Raw genomic sequence first — 22,683 nt, 5'->3', positions numbered from 1 at the left:
GTTCTGAGTCCCCTCCTCTACTCCCTGTACACACATGACTGTGTGTGGCACAGCGGAACAACAACACAATCATCAAATTTGCTGACGACAGTAGTGGTGGGCCTGATCTCTGCAAACGACGAGAGGGCCTACCTGGAGGAGGTCAAGGTTCTAGCGGGATGGTGCCAAGAGAACAGCCTCTCCCTGAACGTCAGCAAAACAAAGGAGATGATTGTGGACTTTAGGAGGTCGGGGGTCAGGGACTACAGCCCCCTCAGCATCGATGGGGCACCGGTTGAGAGAGTGAACAGTTTTAAGTACCTCGGAGTCCACATATCCGAGGACTTGACATGGACCTCACACATTGACAGTGTTGTGAAGAAGGCACGGCAACGCCTCTACTTCCTCAGACGCCTAAGGAAGTTCCAAGTCAGTCAGAAGATCCTTAAGAACTTCTACTCATGCACAATAGAGAGCATACTGACTGGCAATATCACCTCCTGGTTTGGGAATAGCACTGCACAAGACCGTAGCAGACTACAGAGAGTGGCCCGCTCAGCCGAACGCACAATTGGAGGGGGGCTTCCCACTCTCCAGGGCATTTACAACAAGCGGTGCATGGGCAAGGCTAGGAGAATTATCAAAGACTCGAGCCACCCAAACAACTGCCTCTTTGAACTGCTGCGGTCAGGCAAGCAATACAGGAGTCTCATGGCAAGCACAGAAAGACTCAGAAGAAGCTTCTATCCCCAGGCCATCAGGATGCTCAACGAACAATAACACTATGTAACAACCATTAAATGCACTCACAGCACACACATCCACACGCACACACTCACTTTAAACATACAACTCACTGCAGCACCCACTTTAACCACTTTAGTACACCTAAGCACACTTTATATTTATCGGTAAAGAATTTGCACTACAACCCATACCTCATTACACCTTACTGTAAATTATATTGTACCTAAATTGTACCTCATCCGACTTCTGCTTTGCACTGTATAGTATATTGTATGATAACTCAGTTACTTCTACTCTACATAGAGCATTGTATATATGTATATACTGAACATTTGTCTACGTACTTGACTTCTATTTTATACTTGCTATACTTATTTTATCTATTCTTGCCTAGCACAGTCTCTGGAGCGAAACAGAAAGAAGCATTTTGTATAAAAGTATTCTGTACTTCTGTATGACAACTAATAAAGAAACTTGAACTTGATGGCCTGGGGGAATAAGCTGAGCCGAAGTCTCTCTGTCCTAGTTGCTGGTGTGCGCAGACGTTTTCCTGACCGCAGCAGCTTGAACAGGCTGTTGTTGGGGTGGTGAGGGTCTTTCATTATTCTGCAGGCTCTGGATTTGCACCTCGTTATATAAGACCTGCAGGGGTGGTAGTGCAATACCCGTAGTACGCTCAGCTGAGCGCACCACTCTCTGTAGGGCCTTCTTGTCCTGTGCCTTGCTGTTTCCATACCAGGCAGTGATGTTTCCAGTCAAGATGCTCTCTACAGCTCCGGAGTAGCAGGACTGGAGTATCTTCCCCGATACTCTGAACTTCCTTAACTGTCTCAGGTGGTAGAGGCGCTGCTTCGCCTTTTATTTATGACTGAGTCTATGTGTGTTGTCCATGTCAGGTCCTCTGAGATGTGGGCTGGGCTCCGCCCATTCTCACAAAGCGCTTTGAGTGACAGTCACCAGACAGAGAGAGACAGAGAGATTGAGGGGGATACTAATTAATTTCGCCGCAGGGGGGGCATAATCCCACGGGACAATGCATTGGTAACTTGTTTCAAATGAAAATATATACCCCTGTGAATATTATTGCACGGATCGGAATACTGGCGCGCGCGTGGGAGCGTGCACAATGATATTTTGCAGCAGGTTGACAGTGATATGCAAGTGCTCCCGACTGCGTGTGTGTTTCCCCGCACGCGCGGTTGGGAGTGTGTGGGGTGCTCCGTGTCCCTCTCTCTGTCTCTCTCCCGCTCGCTCGCTCGTCACGGTCTGTGTCCCGACTGCGCACGCGCGCGTGTTTGTGTGTTTCCCCGCTCGTGCGCGGTCGGGGAGTGTGTGGATGCTCAGTGTCCCTCTCTCTCTCTCTCCCTCCCTCGCTTGTTCTCTGCTCTCTCGTGTCGGCACCCGTGCCACGTCAACCCGTTTGAGGAAGTGTCAGTATTTCCACTCGCTCTGTTGTGTGCGCTACAATCATAGATTCCTTGCTACGTAGGATAGCGAGTCAAATCAGAATGGCTTAGTTCACTGGGGGAGGATATTGTCTCAACTGAATTGGAGCAATCCGCCAAAATGATAATTAGAGACACAGACCCCATTGATACAAACCCCCATTGCTAGAAAACAATGCTAAACACTGGAAAAGGAAATTTATAAGACAGGGGACCTTTAATATTTTCTTTGAACCCTCAGGACAAAATATCCCATACTGTGTTTGAGTATTCTGATGAGATCCACTGTACACCTATCAAGTCCCATTCAAATGTATTGATAGGCGTTAGTCTCTAATTCCATGCACTTAATTTTAGGCATTGATTGCAAAGGATTAAATATGACTACTAGGCCTGTCATGATAAATACTATTTTGCAATACTTATTGTACAATATATGAATATATGAACTCAAACGTTTTGCTTTTGCGAAGCTCGATATTGGCGGTTTACATGCGTGTTTGTTTACATCGAATGTCACCAATGATTTTGTCCAGTCGCGCTGCTTCTGTCCCTTTTACTCTCAGTCTGCTCTCTGTGGGAGGCGGGGCTCTCTGTGGGAGGCGGGGCTCAATGACATACACACAGAATGACCAGCATGCAACAGTGAACCACGCAGGCCGCGTGAATACTTTCCCTAAGGTGGTTGTCCTTCCGCGTTCCTTGCGCGATCTGATTGGCCACTGACCTACGCTATTACGCCCCCCTCGTAAGTAGAGAGTCGGCGCTGCACTCAACCGATTCATTCAACAGGAAGCGATTTGCGAGTACAATACACCATCACGCCAGAGTGGATAAAGAAATGCTCCAGAAATGAATATGCGTAGGGAAAGGCTTAACGAGTCAGCGCGAGAGCGCACACACAAAAACGACCGCAATTGGCACTTGAAAAGTGTAAATGATGGATTAGTCAGTAACAATTCATGACAGCTTGTAAAGCTCAACTGGTTAGTGCCCTGCCTGTGGACCATATGGTCCCCGGTTCGAATCTCTTGCTTACTTTAAAAAAAAAATCGTAATGTTAAATAATCTATCCACTCTGGCGTCCCAAAAAGGACAATAACACCACCTTATGCATACTGCACCTTATGTGAATACTGTGATACTGTGAATACTGTATATTTCAGTTGGTTAGATAGTCAATTCTATTGACTTATTTGTTTACACTGCTTGTGTTGTTTTCACTACCTGTGTACCCCCCCCCATGCTGCTATGCAAGGGGATCAATAAAGGAATATCTTATCTTATCAACCAGAGTGGATACATTAATTAACGTTACAGAAAAAAAAAAGTATCCAAGAGATTCGAACCGGGGACCATATGGTCTACAGGCAGGGGACTAACCAGTTGAGCTATACAAGCTGTCATGAATTGTTACTGACTAATCCACCATTTACACCTTTCAAGTGCCAATTGCGGTCGTCGTCCATTATTTGGCATTAATAAATCGGATATCATGCGTGTGTGCTTTTGTGTGTGCACTCTCGCGCTGACTCGTTAAGCCTTTCCCTACGCATATTCATTTCTGGAGCATTTCTTTATCCACTCTGGCGTGATGGTGTATTGTACTCGCAAATCGCTTCCTGTTGAATGAATCGGTTGAGTGCAGCGGCGACTCTCTACTTACGAGGGGGGCGTAATAGCGTAGGTCAGTGGCCAATCAGATCGCGCAAACCAAACGCGGAAGGACAACCACCTTAGGGAAAGTATTCACGCAGCCAGGCCAAGTGTGGAGATAACGTGACTGCACAATTCCAGCCACAAAGTTTGGAAGAATAAATTGACTTCCATTCCACAGCTCTGATGTGGGAACATTTGGGATTTAAGCAGAGTTCTGAGAGGATAACCCATTAACGCGAATGAGCCGGTATGTTGACTTTGTTTAAAAACGAAAAGTGGCAACTAACCTGCAAGCTCATCTAAAATATAACCATTCCATCCACCCAGCCGAGAACAAAAACAAAACAGCAACTGAAGATGGAGAGGGGCCAGATTCCTGACAGTTGGCTATAGGGAGGTGTAGTGGTTATGTCATTGTTGTTTCCGGCCGGTCCACCTCGCTTGAAATTGCAATGTATTTCCAATGGACACATTTATAAATCGTCTCGTTTCAAACAAATAAAGCATGAACATTGGCATGGTGTACCTTTCTGTGTGTATTCATCCACAATCTATAGCTCAACATGAAACAATTCACAATTAATCGTAAAATAATTACGTATAATTTTATTTCAACCAAAAATGCTTAAACAATAATGTTAGTGATAGAAGGGAACTCATTTTGTGGAAAAATGGAAAGCTTGCCAATGTTCATGAGGCAGAATTATTACAATAGCCGATAATACATTTTCCCAATGATAAATCCCTATACGAGTGGACCGCACGGGAAACTAAAGTGAGGTCAGACTACACCTCCCTATTAACTCAATCAGCGCCGTCCACATATACGTGTTTGTCCGCCAATCGAATAACGCCAACCACTTATATATATATATATACGTTATTGGATCGTTATTTATTTTATTCGCTATTTCCATTCATAATTCATCCAGGAAGGCTGTGTGACCATATGGAAGGACACTGAGATCGCAAAAGTACAATACCGCCGCCTGGTGGCATGTGGCCAATGTTGCACTCTATTTGAGACTGTGTATCTCTCTGTGCGTGAAAGTCATCCGGGCGGAGTTTTCTAGTAACGTGGATCAATATCTTCACCCGATCGCATTGAATCGTTTTCGGGACGCCCGATTCATTATGCTGTGGGTGGTTATGTCATGGCCCAAATGGACATACGATCTAGCAGATGGCAATCAAATAATTGGAATATTCTTTTTGTAATCTCACCGGCCACAGGTAAGAGCAATTTAACGTACATTTCAGCTTGGTTGTGCATTGTTTTCATAGCCATCGCCCTGATCAGCGTATGCTGTTGTACTAACGAATGCCGTTATTGACAATCAATTAATCAGAAACGAGCCCCCCCCCCCCCTTTCATGCATGCATGATGGAATATAATATACCGATCATATGCATTTAAATTTTTAATTGTAGCGTGTATAGGGACGAAATGCCAATGGATTAAGTATAATATGCGTCGCGGCCTATTACTGGCCTCCCAGGAATTACCCTAAACTGCTCTAAAACCATACTTATATTCACCACGGTATAAAACGGGAATGTATGGATGGAAAAAATATTCCTTTTTCACATCTTGAACGATAGATGCTCTATGTCAAATGGGCCATAGTATTGCATATATAGCTATAATATTTAAATAGTTATAGCCCTGCAAACAAGGTGAGCGACTCCCATCATTTACAGTGGTGGCGGTAGCTACTGCAGGATGAGGCTAATCCCCGGCGTACAATGAGTTAAGGATACTTTTGCCCAACAATGCAAATATAAACATAACAGCACAAAATGGTGCACACTCACCGATAGTGTAACTCGCTATATAGCCAAAGGGATGCAGCCATTCAACACAGAAAATATACATCTCCCAAACTGCCATTCCAGCCTTGTACAACAAAGTGAAAGACAATATTCTGAAGGAGATAAACAAAGACTCTTTTTAGGCTGCGGCTACATTGATCCGTTGCGTCTGTCAGTCTACGTCCGTTTGTAATTCATTTTCAATGAGGATTATCCGTTTGTTGGACAGGGTTGACACGGTGTCCGTCTCTGGACAGTTTTGCATCCGTTTTGAAGGACAGAAAAGTTTGGAGAGGGTGAACTTTTGGAACTAACGGATACATTATCGCAAAGCTGTCGTTTCTGCAAACACACAATTACATTTACATTTTTAAATCACACATGCATGTATGTGTAGATGTGTATGTATGTATTTAGAATAATATATATTTATAATAGTACAATTATTTATTTATTATTTTAAATAAAGAGGAGACCTGAGGAAGGCAGACTGAAGTCAAACAGTCTAGTATTGGTGAGTAATGGATACATCATTGATAGTTGAGTTAATATGCAACAACAAATATTTAAAGGATTAATTGAGTTAATATGCAACACAACTGTGACGGGGTCCTCTCCCGAACTCCTTTGATTCTCTCATAAACAGGCGTAGTCGAAAGATCTCGTTGGTGGGTGTTTATTTCCCGCCTCCCAAAAGTGCAGAGGTGATATAGTTTTACAAAAAATGTGAAAAGTGAAAGTAACGTAAACCAAAATACCCTATACTTACTATATCTAACAAAAGTGGAAAAAGAGAAAACAAATAAACAAAACAAAATATACTTAATACTTAACACTACACAAAGTCTAAATACACAATATACACTACTACTTCTACTACAAGCAATACCAACACGTTTTACTAGGGATCCTGGTTACCTTCACTGTAACTCAGTCCATTCAAGACTGACGTCCCTGGGCCAAAGCAGCTCTCTTGTATCCAATAGCCCCTCCCACTAGGCTTTAAACAGGATGTACATATTATTATTCTTTTTAACACATTAAACCAATTCCTACACACAAAATATATATCCTCCACTATATCACATAACTTCCAACTGTTTTAAATTACAGATAACCAAGTAAACAGTACAATACAATCGTATCGCTCACGTGACGATTACCTTGCGTCAACCCCTCCCATTTAACCTGGCGGATATGTGTGCTTCTGCTTGGCCAACACGTCAACCTAGGAGTGCAGAGCGAAGCGAATGCATCCTGACTGTGAGTAAATAAATGTGATGTGATGAATGAATGTCTTGCTGTATGAACGTCATTCTGCTATAACAACGGAAACGGAATGAAATGATTGTGCGCATTCGGACATCCTACGAAAGCTGACAAGAGGGAATGTTTGGTGTGTGTGTGTGTGTGTGTGTGCTCCGCGGCATATGGCGTGTGTGCGTTCCCATGTGCGCTGTCCACATGAAACGCACCACATTACATTATACGGTTATGGTATATGGAAAGACAGACAATGAGTGTGTGTGTATGTACAGTATGCGCACTGCCCGCAAAGTCAGTGACGGAGCCGCACCGTCACATCATCCCTCTCCTCCTCGAGGTTGGCGATGTGCGGCAACCTGGATAGGTAATCTGCCACCACATTGGTCTTGCCCGATCGGTGTCGGATGTTAAACTTAAATGGCTGGAGTGAGAGGTACCATCGGGTAAGGCGGCTGTTGTGGTCCCTCATGGAGTTGATCCAGGTAAGAGCTCGGTGGTCCGTTTCCAGGTCAAATTCCCGTCCAAGCAGGTAGTACTGCAGACTCTCCAGCGCCCACTTAATGGCCAAGCCCTCCTTTTCCACTGTGGAATACCTGGTCTCCGGTGGCTTCAGCTTGCGGCTCAGGTATAGGATTGGATGTTCTTCCCCAGGGTCTCCTTGGGCCAAAACCGCTCCAAGGCCAACTTCGGATGCATCCACCTGTACCAGAAATCTTCTGGTGAAGTCCAGGCTCTTGAGGACAGGGGAAGAACATAGGTGGGATTTCAATGCTTTGAAAGCCGTTTCACACTCCTCTGACCAGTTTACTGGATTCTTCTGGTCCTTATTGGTCAGTGCTGTAAGTGGGGTTGCAATGGTTGCAAACTGGGGCACAAAACGTCGGTACCAGCCAGCCAATCCCAGGAAGGACCGTACTTCCTTCTTGGTCCGAGGTCGAGGGGAGTTTTGGATAGCTTCCACCTTATCCACTTGCGGACGCACCTCACCCCGTCCTAGCAGGTAGCCCAGGTACCGTGTCTCCTGCTGTGCCCACTCACACGTGGCAAGGTTGAGTGTCAATCCCGCCTTTCGGATTCTTCCCAGCACCAGTGACACATCTTGGACATGCTCCTCCCAAGTCGCACTGAAGATGACCACATCATCCAGGTATGCTGCACTGCAGTGGTCACACCCCTGGAGGACTCTGTCCATCAGTCTTTGGAAGGTGGCTGGTGCTCCATGAAGTCCAAAGGGCATCACTGTGAACTGGTACAAGCCAGCTGGTGTTCGGAATGCTGTATATGGCCGACACGACTTCTCCAGCGGGACCTGCCAGTATCCTTTACAGAGATCCAGGGTTGTGATGTATCTGGCAGCTCCGATCTTCTCCAGTAAGTCGTCGATCCTTGGCATGGGGTAGGCATCAAACTCAGAGATGGCATTGAGCTTCCTGAAGTCAATGCATATCCTGAGTGAACCATCTTTTTTAAAGACAATGACTACCGGACTGCACCATTCTGAGTTAGAAGGTTCAATCACTCCGAGCTTCAACATCTCCTCCATCTCAAGTCGCAGCTTTTCCACCAGCTGTTGGGGGACACGGTAGGGATGTTGGCGGATTGGCCGTCCATCTTTTAGGCGAACTACATGCTCAATGAGGGTGGTTTTCCCTGGCCTGGCGGCAAAGAGGGATGGAGACTCCTGGAAGACCTGGAGGAGCTGTGCAGCTTGCTCTAGAGTTAGATGTACTAAGACAGGGGTAGCAGTTGTAGTTAGAGCTCTCAGTCCTGTCTCCACTTCCTCTTCCACGTCCACCTCCCTCACCAGCAGAGCTGTTCCTGGCGCCTGGATTGGACGTTCCTTCCATTGTTTCAGGAGGTTCACGTGATAAGTCTGTTTCTGTTTCTTCTTGTCCGGGTGATGGACCTCATATGTGACAGGACCCATCTTGCGGGTGATGAGGTATGGCCCTTGCCATTTCGCCAAGAGCTTGCTGTTGGACGAAGGGAGGAGCAACAGGACTTTTTGACCAGCCTGTAGCTCACGGTGCCTGGCCTGTTGGTCATACCAGGCCTTCTGACCTTTCTGGGCCTCACGCAGGTTGACCTCTGCCTCCTCCTGGTATCCGGCCAGGCCACGTGAGCGGATCGGCGCGGCAGAGAAATCCGCTCTTCGCTCTTTAAAGCTTGGTCCGCTCCGCTAATCGCTCATGTTGACCCCGCCCCCAAGTCGCTCTCCGCTCGCTCCCCGCTCACCTTGAATCGAGCGCTCCCCACTCCCCGCGCCAGATCGCTCAGCAGTTTTTTTTTTTTTTTTTTGAGCATGGTGTAAATTAGCTCAAACTACAACAGTCTACACCCCCTGGGCCCCTTAACAATTGTTTGTATTGAGCCGCATTGTAATTGTAGCCATTCTGCAATGTTAAATAACGTTGTTTATCCATTCACTAGTTCTATTAAGCGATGATAGGCTAGCCGAGCCACAATGCTATGGTCGCTGCCATTAACGTTAGCATGTAAGCTAACGTCAACAACAATGGCGTCGATACTTTTTTCTAACTGGAGTGAGTGTGGGCGTCTCTACAGTGACAAAGCCTGAACAGGCTAGCCTATCACAGGTTCACCCTTCTCATTGGTTGAAAATGGCCTTCATGTTTGTACATCGCCATCTGTTGCTTTGGCATTGTACTGCATGTATATATTACATCAGTGTTAAACCACTGTGAGCGGCCTGGAGTGGATTGGAGCGGAGGAGAACTCTCGCTCCGGACGTCGCGCAGACTCATTTTAAAACCCACTCCTCGCTCACGTCAAAACCGGCCGCTCCGCGCCCCGCGCCGCTCACGCTCCGATCCGCTCACATGCACTGTATCCGGCCAGCCGATCTCTCATCTCCAGCACAAACTGCACCACCCCTCTGTCACTCTAATGGGTGGAAGGACCCTCCCAGCCCTTTCGGAGCAGATCCAACGGTCCCTGTACCTCCCAGCCATACAACAGTTCAAATGGTGAGAAACCTGTTGAGGCCTGGGGAACTTCTCGGTAGGCGAAGAGCAGAAATGGGAGCCAGCGATCCCAGTCCTTGCCAGTGTCATCCACAAACTTCCGCAACATCCTCTTCAGCGTCTGGTTGAACCTTTCGACCAAACCATCAGTTTGCGGGTGGTAAGGGGTGGTCCTGATCGCTGAGATGCCCAATTGTTTGTGGAAGAGATGCATCAGCCTAGAGGTGAAGTTGGTCCCCTGGTCCGTCAAGATCTCATCTGGTATCCCCACTCTGGAGAACAGCTGTACCAAAGCCCGCAGAACCACAGGAGCGGTGATGGTGCGCAGGGAAAAGGCCTCTGGGAAACGGGTGGCGTAGTCACTCACAACCAGGATGTACTGGTGTCCACCGCTGCTTTTCACCAGAGGGCCCACGATGTCCATAGCAATCCTGCGGAATGGAGTAGAGATGACAGGGAGTGGCTGGAGGAAAGCTCGGTCAGATTTGCGGGCAGGGCATGTTTTCTGACATGTGGCGCAATATTGATCAATGTCAGTGTACATGCAGGGCCAATAAAAGCGCGCACTAACCCGAAATTTTTTTTTATGGCGGCCAAGATGGCCGGCCCATGGGAGGGTGTGTGCTAGGTGCATGACCAGTCCTCTACAGCTAGCAGGCACCACAAGACGTCTGTGGTCATCTGTAACTTTGTATAACACGTTATTATCAACAATGAACATTTCCTTTCCCACACAATTTGTTTTGGTCTCTTCTACCACTTGCATAAACAACGGTTTCAAAGTCACATCTTCCCTCTGTATCACAGAAATATTGTCAGGCACTTCCCACATTTTGTCTGTTGGTTCAGGTTCGGTAGATTTTAGCCGCTTCTCAAAGCGGCGTTGGCGCCGAGATTTTTTTGGCCCCTTAGTGCCACCCTCACACAGACTACTGTCAAAATCTGGGAGTGGTTGGACTCCAGCCTTTGCCTGGGCTCGAGTTATCACAGGACACACAACATCTCCCCTCTTCCCCGAGACAGTTTGGACTGGCAATTCTGTCTCCTGCAGTAAATCCACCAGTATCGGTAAATCTCTCCCTAATATGAGATCTACCGGCAAATTGTCTACCACCCCAACAGTTAATAGGTAAGGCTGGTTCTCAAGGGTAACAGTTATCTCTGTTTTGGGGTACAGATGCTTATCCCCATGCACACACAACACATCTGCTTGGCGGCTATAGTCCACACTGCCTACTGGTACTATACTGCGTTTCACAAATGACATAAAGCTACCAGTGTCCAACAGAGCAGTAACCTGGCGGCCATTAACAGTCACAGTCCTATAGTGCTGAGCTTGCACTTCCTTATCCCCGGTAGTCTCCACCTCAGGCCGGGGTGCATAGCAAGCGCCTGTGGCCTTAGCCTTGCGTATGGGACACTCAGAAGCTTTGTGGCCTGACTGCTGGCAATAGTAACACACAAAGTCAAAGTCCTTACCGGCTGATCGTTGGTTTGGGGCAGAGCTGGGGTTACCTGGAGGTTCCTGGTTATACCTTCGCGGTGCAGGCTTTAGATAGGGTGGCTGGAGCAACTGCCGGGGTTCTGCACTGGTGGAGCGTACAGCTGGTCCTCCTCTTCGAGCGTTGACGAACTGTAGAGCCAGTTTAGCAGCTGCCAGTCCCTCCCCTGGCTCATGCTCCTTCACCCATGTCCTCACCTCGGAGGGAAGTAGCAGGAGTAACTGCTCCAAGATGATCGCCTCTCCAACCTCCTCCTTGCTGTGCTGCTCGGGCCGAATCCAGCGACGGTAGAGCCCCTTCAGGCGGTGATAGGTCTCGGTGGAGTTCTCTCCCGGTGGTACCGCAGTGGACCGGAACTTCTGCCGGTACGTCTCTGGAGAGATGTCAAACTTCATCAGCAGTGCCGTCTTCAGGTCTGCATAGCAGTGGGCTCTTTCCTCATCCATCGCCGTGTAGGCCTCCAATGCCTTCCCAGACAGCAGTGGCACGAGTCGGCATGCCCACTCACTTTCCGCCCAGTTCCATGTTCTAGCCATGCGCTCAAAACGTAACAGGTAGTTCTCAATGTCCTCACCCATCAAAAATTGGGGAATTTTAGGCTCACTATAGTGCCTCCAATCTGGCCTTGACTGCTCCGGCCTACTGACAGTCAGAAAACTGCAGAGAGGGTTCCACTGATGGTGCATCCTGGTACCCACGCCGGGGTGCAGGTGTTGGCGGGTCAAGTCTGGGGTTGCTTGCTGTCCCTGGAGTTGCAATAGGGTCATGCAAATTTGGGGCAGGCAGTGAAATATTTTGACGTTGCTGGGGAGCTGGTTGAACCAGTGGAAGAGAGGTCCGCAGGCCTCGAATCTCTGCCAGCAGGCCCTCCTCTCTCCTTTGCTGTCCTGCTAGGAAGTCTCTCATTATTACCAGCAGTTCTCCCCCTGGTCCACCGGTCGGCGCTGGGGCTGCAGCGCCCTTCTCGTCCTCCGGGTCTGTCTCCCAAGCCCGGTCGGTATCACTGGCTGCCAACTCCTCATCTCGCTCTTGTCTCTGGGAGCGCAGTCCGGCGCGCTGCCTGGGCAGGCGGGTTATCTTCTTTCGGCTAGCCATCCCTCTTCTGACACCATATGTGACGGGGTCCTCTCCCGAACTCCTTTGATTCTCTCATAAACCGGCGTAGTCGAAAGATCTCGTTGGTGGGTGTTTATTTCCCGCCTCCCAAAAGTGCAGAGGTGATATAGTTTTACAAAAAATGTGAAAAGTGAAAGTAACGTAAACCAAAATACCCTATACTTACTATATCTAACAAAAGTGGAAAAAGAGAAAACAAATAAACAAAACAAAATATACTTAATACTTAACACTACACAAAGTCTAAATACACAATATACACTACTACTTCTACTACAAGCAATACCAACACGTTTTACTAGGGATCCTGGTTACCTTCACTGTAACTCAGTCCATTCAAGACTGACGTCCCTGGGCCAAAGCAGCTCTCTTGTATCCAATAGCCCCTCCCACTAGGCTTTAAACAGGATGTACATATTATTATTCTTTTTAACACATTAAACCAATTCCTACACACAAAATATATATCCTCCACTATATCACATAACTTCCAACTGTTTTAAATTACAGATAACCAAGTAAACAGTACAATACAATCGTATCGCTCACGTGACGATTACCTTGCGTCAACCCCTCCCATTTAACCTGGCGGATATGTGTGCTTCTGCTTGGCCAACACGTCAACCTAGGAGTGCAGAGCGAAGCGAATGCATCCTGACTGTGAGTAAATAAATGTGATGTGATGAATGAATGTCTTGCTGTATGAACGTCATTCTGCTATAACAACGGAAACGGAATGAAATGATTGTGCGCATTCGGACATCCTACGAAAGCTGACAAGAGGGAATGTTTGGTGTGTGTGTGTGTGTGTGTGTGTGTGTGTGTGCTCCGCGGCATATGGCGTGTGTGCGTTCCCATGTGCGCTGTCCACATGAAACGCACCACATTACATTATACGGTTATGGTATATGGAAAGACAGACAATGAGTGTGTGTGTATGTACAGTATGCGCACTGCCCGCAAAGTCAGTGACGGAGCCGCACCGTCACAACAACATATTTAAAGGATTAATTGAGTTATGAAACACAAAATGTTGAAGAATTAGTTAATTGCTCATTGGTCTACTTACATTATTATGTCATATTATAATTATATCAGTGGCATAACATGGTCTTAAAACGCTGTTGACAATAATATTGTTTATTGCAATTGTTTTTAGGACAATATATTGTCCAACTAAATTAGTTATCATGACAGGCCTAATGACTACTTATCTTCATTTATGTTGTACTATGTATAAACTATGACATAAAAATGGCAAATCCTACCCCGTTCACCCAATGTGGATCAAATTAAAACTGCAAGTCTGCACTTTAACCTCAGTCATTGTCTCTTTCCAGATGGGTACAGGGCAAACACAACAAAGATTGTTTCACTGGACTCTGCTGAATCTATATTGTTCCTGCTATGGCGAGTACCCTGGAAAAGGAGCACTCGCCAGCCCTCTGACATCAATATGGTGTTTTACCTGGTTGTTCCGGTCAACCATATCCTCCACCTCTCCACCCAGCAGCTTGACATTGGCGGGCCCCAGAAACAGCACCCCCAGCCTGCACACCATCCGACCCTGCAGCTGCAGCTTCACGCCCGGCCTGGGGGGGTGGGTGTTGGGGAGATGGGGGAGATGGAGTGAGTGAATGGTAGTCGGAGGGGTGGTTATAGACCTGCTGTGTGGATTGCCAGTCCAGGGATATAACTGGACACAATCAGTATACTTCAGGGTTTGTAACACTCTCATCCATACTTTTGGCCATTTAATTTTTTATTGTGTCCTTTATTGAACTCTTTGAGCGCCGGAGGCCTAGAGCATCTTAATTCCTACCACGCCAAAACGCTCTAAAAGATAGGAATAAGTGGCGGTGTTTGCAGGGCTATATATATATATTCTATATTATATTAGCTATGGATACAATACTATGGCCCATTTGACATCAAGTATCTATCGTTCAATATGTGAAAAAGAATAAATTTTTCCATCAATACGTTTGCGTGTTATACCGTGGTGAATATGAGTATAGTTTTAGAGTGATCCCGTCTAATCCCAGAAAACGACGATATGCAGCTAAAACGTGAATTTCACTAAAAGCGTTGCCCTTTCTCGCCTGGATACCCTACTATTTCCAAATCAAATGTGTATAATAGGTATTATGTTTCATCATGAATGCATGAAAGGGGGAGGCTAATTTTTTGATGCTTTGATCATCACCAATGGCATATGTTGTGGAGTAACGTTACACACACAACGCTGCCACCACCCACTTCAATGACAGAGCTCTCATATTTGCGAATGCATAAACTATATCTTAAATTATGGCTATGTGTCTAATATGGCCGTCGCTTATCAATGACTTGTTTTGTTTACATCAGGGTGAACGCTGTTGCATTCGCAAATATGAGAGCTCTGTCAATTGATAAGCGACGGCCATATTAGACACATAGCCATAATTTAAGATATAGTTTATGCATTCGCAAATATGAGAGCTCTGTCATTGAAGGGGCTTGTCGCGGCTCATGCGCTTGCGCGGGCGTAAGCGATAACTGGCGGCGATAAGGGGGGCGTGCTAGCGTAGGGTCACGTGGGCTTAGTGGCCAATCAGAGGAACCCGGAAACCAAACAGCGTTGTAGAAGGTGTCGTAAATAATGCTAATTATAGCTCCTAAAATGTACTGGAAAATGTCCCTAGGAGAAAAGGTTTAAGTACATAGGATTTGGTCAGAAAACAGCTGTCCCATTCAGTCAACCAAAGGGGTCAAAGGGCCAAGTTAGAGGCAGCTATTTGTTACAGGAAAACAGATCTTGGATGCAGAGAATAGGTACTTTGCAATAGATATAGTCAGTTAATTAAAGTAAGCTTTACTATGTACAAAAGGAATGCGTTACACTTTTAGACTGTAACAAAAAGTGATTAGTAGGTTGGCAATCAAAAATATTGATGACCTGGATTTGACTACTGAAGGATTTGGGGTGCTTTTTCAATGTATGTGATGTATAGATTGGGGGGAGTGACCACAGCTAAAACGGTGCCGGGTCAGAGAGGTCGAAGTGCATGCGGACGGTGGAAGCATGGAAGACGGTGATAGAACGGTGACCAGTGGATTGAATACACTGCCAGCGAGGGTGTTTTGTTTTGCATTCCTTGGAAGAACACAGATAAGAGCGAGTACTGTAGGCCCAGAGCGAGGGAGAGGGGTGACCTCTTTAATGCAACAGTAGAGAAACGTTTTGAAGTGTGTGTAAAGGTTAAACGCAGTTGTCATGACAACACGTCGCATGACAACCAGAAGGCGGGGCCGTCGTTGCGGCGACGAACATCTATAAGTCGAACGGTGTTTCCGGGTGTTGAGCAGACTAAAATCTGACTGAGACTAAGAGGGAAGGAACCAGGAGAGACTCTTCCTCCTACACCACGGAGGGGGGGGGAAGGGAGAATGCCACATCATCATTACGGTAGCTTCGGCTAACACAAGGAGGGTTCAGGCTAACGACCAGGCCTGACCACTATTGGACATAACAGCAAAGGGACAATAGAACACACCGAAAGATCATTAGAATAGACTCTTCAAGGACGATACAATTTGATAACATCTGATAACATCTGATTATGAGGTTCTGTTTATAGCAATAAAACAACGCTTTTCCTCATAAGGTATCTCACGGTGTCGAAGTGTCGAATTCTTACAGAGGTGGAGAATTAGGATGGTTTATGGATTGCACTAACGGGGGAGATAAGGATCTTATCTGCCAGTATCGGAGACGTCAGGACCATTAAAAGTACACAACGCAGAGGAATTGGATGGAGGGCCAAACAGACGAAGACGTGATACTGGCCAGTTTGATCAGGATCTTACAGTTGGTGCCGTGACCCGGATTTGCAAGAGATTAAAACAACGGGAGCAGTTGGTTGCCGAGAGATAAGAACAACGGAAAAAGACTTTTTCAATAATGGGACGACAGTGGACAACAGACATCGTGTGTGGGAGAATCATGATCGAGCAAGGCCGGCCAGCCCTGGGAGAGAGCGGCGAGTCGAGCGGTCAGGAGGCGAACCAGCGCTGTAGGGGAAACAGCGCTCCGATCAAAAATGTGAGTTCACTGTGCACACGGTTGTTTTGATCTTTTAAGCCAAATAAAAACGAACAGATGTGTATCCGTAAACGTAAACATTTCTAGTTCGACACAGAGAGAATGCCAGCTGTAATAGTGTGTTTGAATAACAGCAGAGCGGCACAGTTTTGTTTTGAAAATCGAAGGTGTTATCTGAAAGGGAACCAAAACAGTCATAGATGACGAAAGAAAGCAAAATAGGGCAGAAGGAGCCATAATGAGAGAGATGAGGAGAGGGGGGGGTGCTGAACCAGACTGAAATCTGTTATGGCGGGATTGTTATGACAAGACTGTCGCCTGAGACGGCCCACCTTAAACTGGTCGCTGTGGTCTCAAGACGGCCGGAATTTGTTTTGACGGGAGGAAAGTCGGTCGGGAATTTACCTTAAACTGTGTATTATGTCCGATAAGCAAGAATTTAGTCCGGGAGAAGCGTCCCCTGATAGGAAAGAGAGGAAAACAGCTGTGTTTTTTAGGCCTTGGAAGGAAGGGCAGCGTTCGTTTTGTTTGAGAGAGTAGCCATTATGAGCGAGACAAGATGGCCGCAAAAGGGGCCACGAGAGGGATGATACAAGATGGCAGGGAGCCACGAGGAGATAACAACAGATAAAGAACCAGGAAATGACACGTCAACTAAAACACCATGGAGGAGGAGTAGGTCGCCACCTAGTGGCGGAGGGGGGGTAGTGCTGGGGAGTTTATTACCCATAGGGGAATATTTAGATATAGGCCTGTACTACCATCTAGTGGCGGAGTGGGGGAGTGATTCGATAGTCAATCTAATGAGCACAGAGTGGTTTATTATTATAATAATAATATTAGATAGAGTTTAATTAGACAATGGATTAAATAAGAATTGCACAGAAAGATGGTGCAGTGATTTGAATGGGTTAATTATGGAATAAAGAGGGAGTTAGAATTCCAGTGGGGCCTTCTCACACCTAATAGATAGGCAGGGTCTTCAGAAGACACGTCACCAGAAGAACTGGCGCGCGCTGGGGGTCAAACTGGGATGAAGAGTTGCGCGGAGTGGGTATCGGAAACTGCAAGTGTCACGCCGGAAGACAACAAACAGGGAACCGCCCTGTAAGATGGAGAATAGGTGTGGAGAAGGTGGTAGACTAATAGCAAAACAAGGGAAGTCGAATGTACAGACGACTGCCGTGTTGTGTTTCTGCTTTCAAAGGGGGGAGACACCGACAGCGATGGAGATGACCAGGAGATGACCAGGAGACAGACTGGAGGAGGAGGAAGCCGCAGGGGCCAGGCACCGCAGCCTGGTACACAGATCATCAGATCATCCACGACGAGAGAGAGGAGACGGCGGCGGTGGAGGAGCAGATGTGGAGAGGACAGCCAGAGACACTGAGCAGGAGCAGACCAGGGGAGACATTTTTGCCTAGGGGACCGCGCCCTGGGAGGGGGACCAGCTCAGGAAAGGAGCCGTCACTGAAAAGGGGCCCTTGCCCTAGAAGACGGGACCGGCCCAAGATGGGAGGTGTACTGTAAGAGGGAAGGGAGCGCTCTGATTTGGACGTGGGGTACCTAATAGGGGGGCCGAAGGGTTTAGGTGTGTCGTTTGAAAAGTTGCAATCTGTGTTTTTCTCTGTCTCTCTCTCTCTCTCCTCCATGACCGTTGTTTATCCTTTCTGGTTTGGGTGTGATGCGGGTAATGGAAAACAAAAGGAAAAACAGCAGACGGCGGGGCCCTCATTGTTATGAGTCTATTTTTGTGTATAATTAATTGAAAAACCAAGTAGTCTGTTGATTCTGAAGGTTGATTAAGAATCAAAGGGGGGAATGAAGGATTTGGGGTGCTTTTTCAATGTATGTGATGTATAGATTGGGGGGAGTGACCACAGCTAAAACGGTGCCGGGTCAGAGAGGTCGAAGTGCATGCGGACGGTGGAAGCATGGAAGACGGTGATAGAACGGTGACCAGTGGATTGAATACACTGCCAGCGAGGGTGTTTTGTTTTGCATTCCGTGGAAGAACACAGATAAGAGCGAGTACTGTAGGCCCAGAGCGAGGGAGAGGGGTGACCTCTTTAATGCAACAGTAGAGAAACGTTTTGAAGTGTGTGTAAAGGTTAAACGCAGTTGTCATGACAACACGTCGCATGACAACCAGAAGGCGGGGCCGTCGTTGCGACGACGAACATCTATAAGTCGAACGGTGTTTCCGGGTGTTGAGCAGACTAAAATCTGACTGAGACTAAGAGGGAAGGAACCAGGAGAGACTCTTCCTCCTCCACCACGGAGGGGGGGGGAAGGGAGAATGCCACATCATCATTACGGTAGCTTCGGCTAACACGAGGAGGGTTCAGGCTAACGACCAGGCCTGACCACTATTGGACATAACAGCAAAGGGACAATAGAACACACCGAAAGATCATTAGAATAGACTCTTCAAGGACGATACAATTTGATAACATCTGATAACATCTGATTATGAGGTTCTGTTTATAGCAATAAAACAACGCTTTTCCTCATAAGGTATCTCACGGTGTCGAAGTGTCGAATTCTTACGGAGGTGGAGAATTAGGATGGTTTATGGATTGCACTAACGGGGGAGATAAGGATCTTATCTGCCAGTATCGGAGACGTCAGGACCATTAAAAGTACACAACGCAGAGGAATTGGATGGAGGGCCAAACAGACGAAGACGTGATACTGGCCAGTTTGATCAGGATCTTACACTACGGTAACTTAGTTTATAGTGTGTGTCTACAGAGATTGATTGACATTGTGCTCAAAACAGAGGTCAATTTACATACACAGTAAATGGTCAACAAACTCTATTTACGACCGGGTGTTGGCCAAAAGCTGGAACAAAGGATGAGCACATCACATACTGCCGGTAGATTGCTGAGTCTTGTGAGACAGTGAGTAGAGACAGCTGTAAAGAGGAGGGTCCAAGGATGGACTATTTTAAGTAACTTAGATCTACTTTCAACTGTGTTTTAATATACTTACATTAGTGTGAAACAAACTGCAGATATTTCCTGGTATATTGTACTTGTAATCTGAACATAAGGACATGAAACATGTTGTATTTATGAAGAGAGTCATTGAAGGTTTACAATCAAGCCGTGTTTGAACCAAGTTGGACATATTTAAAATGATAACTAAGACGAACTGTTAGCATAGAAGATTTAATAAAGTTAAAAGAAATGATTAGAAAACTATAAAACTGGGCTTGATGGTAAAGGAGTGACTCATCTGAAACCTATCGCTTTTGAGTCAAGAATAAAATGTCTGTGTTTAAGGAATCAAGCAGAATTCAACCATAAATATCTTGAGGCTTAATACCAAAAGTATTAAGCCTATTTTTGACTAATGCTATTACTCTGATTTGAAACAATGAAAAAAACTGAGTAGTTGGACAAAGTCCAACCCCCTTTGAGATTCAAACTGTGAAAGCTTGTAATTGGTTGAGACCATATGTGTGATGTCACTGATGACCTCACACCAAGGGGTTTCAACTCATTGATAAAAGGGGAGTGTTGAGAACACACGAAAAAACAGACACCACCCCCAGCGGCAGGACGGCAGAACGAGAACAGACAAAGAAACTCATCGCCATAGCAACGAGGAAAAACAACAACAAAGGACATTGAAGCGGGAAAACTTCCTGGTTTCTAGAGAACAAAGAACTCGAGTCAGTTAGATAGATTCAACGCTGTTCTGAACATCATTGATTTGGATATAGACTCTTTTCAACAAAGACTCATGCTTGAGTTTTGTTGGATTTCAACCTTTTAATATAGAAATACATTGTGTTTTATGTGCAATAAATGCAACAACTTTAGATGAGAGCTCTGGATTCTGCCTGATGATTCATCCATCACTGTACTGTTCTCCTATGGGTAACGTAAACAGCAACTTAGATCAGAACAACAGCAGAGTACTGAACTGTTAAGATAATACTATACTTCACGAGACAAGTCCAATAGAAGAGACGACAAAGGCATAGACGCTGGACGGACGTCCGTACTAACACGATTGGTAGTGTTAAGAGGGTGGGAAACCCGGCGAGGGTGGGTCCTGGTCGTTGTAAACAGCGACTCCTACAGTTCGGTCGGGGCGCCTGCACAGCAAGGGAAGGATCTAATGCTGCGGTTACACTAGGGCCAGTTTCGTTTTCAGTTTCAGTTTTCGTTTTAACGCTACGTAATGGCAGGCAAGTTAGACATCGTTTTGTCTCCTGACCACAGAGTGATGTATATACATGTAGTACAATGCCAAAGCAGTAGGTGGCGATGTAGTTCAAACATGAAGGCCATTTTCAACCAATCAGAAAGGTTGAACGAGTCACTCCACATCCTGCTCAAAATCTCAGAAAAGCCACCATCTTTATACCTCGCATGAGCCATTTAGCTACATAGCATTTATTTTTCAACAAGAAATAAAGTGCAATAAACAAAAACGGATACATTCACTGTGTTCTGCCTCATTTGTTGATGAAACAAAACTAACATCAACACAATTGACCACCAAGAGCGGAGTTTAGTCTCACAAAAAGATTGCCGATTTTGTTAGCTTACGTGCTAACGTGATTGGGATATGCCATTATAACAGTATAGCATTGTGGCTAGCAGCGTAGTAACGTTAATGCTAGCAGAATGAATGGATGTAAACTTTATTTAACAGATTGCAGAATGGGTACAATACAATACGGCTCAATACAAACAATTGTTAAGGGAATGCAGACTGTTGTAGCTTGGACTGGGCTCCTTATAACAATAACTTGACAACACGTTGGTAGCCGCAGCTACTTGGGACAGCTCTGCTGTAAACACTGGAAATAACTAATGGACGGAGTCGAGGTCCAGCCAGGGGAGAATTTGGCGTCGATCTCTACTGCGCATGGGCATTGGGCAGAACGGCTCCGTATCCGGCTTGCGCAAATTACATGGCACCATTGTCTGCGAGTTTCCAAAACGAAAACACCCTTTCAGCGTTGCCGCTAGAAAAACGCGTTTTCCTGCCAAAACTGCGTTTCTTTTTAACTTGGACATGCAAACGTACCGTAATCATTCGAAAATAAAACGTTGCTGTTTTTCCCCAGTGTAACCATGGCCTAAGAGAGGTAGTGTGACCTTCCACACGTTACACTCTCTCAGTGAGAGTCCGCGCTGCCAGGTGAAAAGAAGCGGTGGGCTGGGTACACATGTGTCGGAGGAAGCATGCGATAGTCTCCGCCCTCCCGGACCAACCGTAGGGGGTAGAGTGCGCAACGACCAGGAAGGGGATTGGGAATTGGCATAACGACTAACATTGGGATGAGAGAAAAACGAAAAAAAGGAGGAAAAAGATAATAAAAAAAATTATTAAAAAGTACAGAAAAAAGGTACCGTTGGGTACCTATACCAAATTCCAGGAACTGGTACCGGTTCAAATGTGAACAGTACCCAACCCTACTCAGGATGATTCCCCATGTTAACCCTGAGTCTGTGTGCCTGTAATGAATGGAAATATCGAATAAAAGAAATAACGATGGGGCGCCCAAGTGGCGAACCATGTAACGCGCTGCGTCGCGGCACGGCCGACCCGGGTTCGATTCCCGGACCCGGCGTCATTTGCCGAATGTCTTCCACCCACTCTGTCTCCCGCTCTTCCTCTCTCTCTCTCTACTGGACTGCCCAGTAGCAAAAAGCGATAAACGCTAAAAAATGTAATCTTAAAATTTTTTAAATTTAAAACGATGAAAACCCGACTATACTCGGGTCTGGCGCTGACCGGTCGGTGAGATAACCAGTCTATCCTCGGGTCTGGCGTCCAAAGAGTTAAAAACAGGTAGTCTAATTGAAATCACTGTACAATAGTCATTGAACAACAGACAAAAAAGTTAATCAGAGGAAATGAAAGGAAACAATTACCCTGTTCAAACTTTAAAATCTTCTAACGGAATGAAAACATTTTCTAATTTCAAGGTTTTCTGTAGTTTTTTTGTTTTCCGTAATTAGTATTTAAAACCAGTTTCACCAAACTCAGTTTTTACATGTGATGTATGTAAGTTAAGTAATCCTTTGACCTAGTACCATATGTGCTGTATCATATGGGCT

At 46.1% G+C, this 22,683-nt stretch overlaps 1 protein-coding gene across 1 annotated transcript in view; it reads right to left on the bottom strand.

Moving 5' to 3' along the window:
- rmi1 (RMI1, RecQ mediated genome instability 1, homolog) overlaps nt 1–22,683 on the bottom strand; it is a 65,124-nt gene that overhangs the window by 10,532 nt on the left and 31,909 nt on the right. Inside the window, exon 6 of the mRNA XM_084322238.1 lies at nt 13,979–14,102. Coding sequence (XP_084178364.1) covers nt 13,979–14,102 — 124 coding nt within the window. The remainder of the gene's footprint in view (nt 1–13,978; nt 14,103–22,683) is intronic.

The sequence above is a fragment of the Notolepis coatsorum genome (assembly GCF_963971535.1).
Source record: "Notolepis coatsorum genome assembly, chromosome: 1".
In the NCBI taxonomy this organism is placed as follows: domain Eukaryota; kingdom Metazoa; phylum Chordata; class Actinopteri; order Aulopiformes; family Paralepididae; genus Notolepis; species Notolepis coatsorum.
Note: the sequence above shows the minus strand (reverse complement) of the source record. Positions and strands in the feature narration are given on the sequence as shown.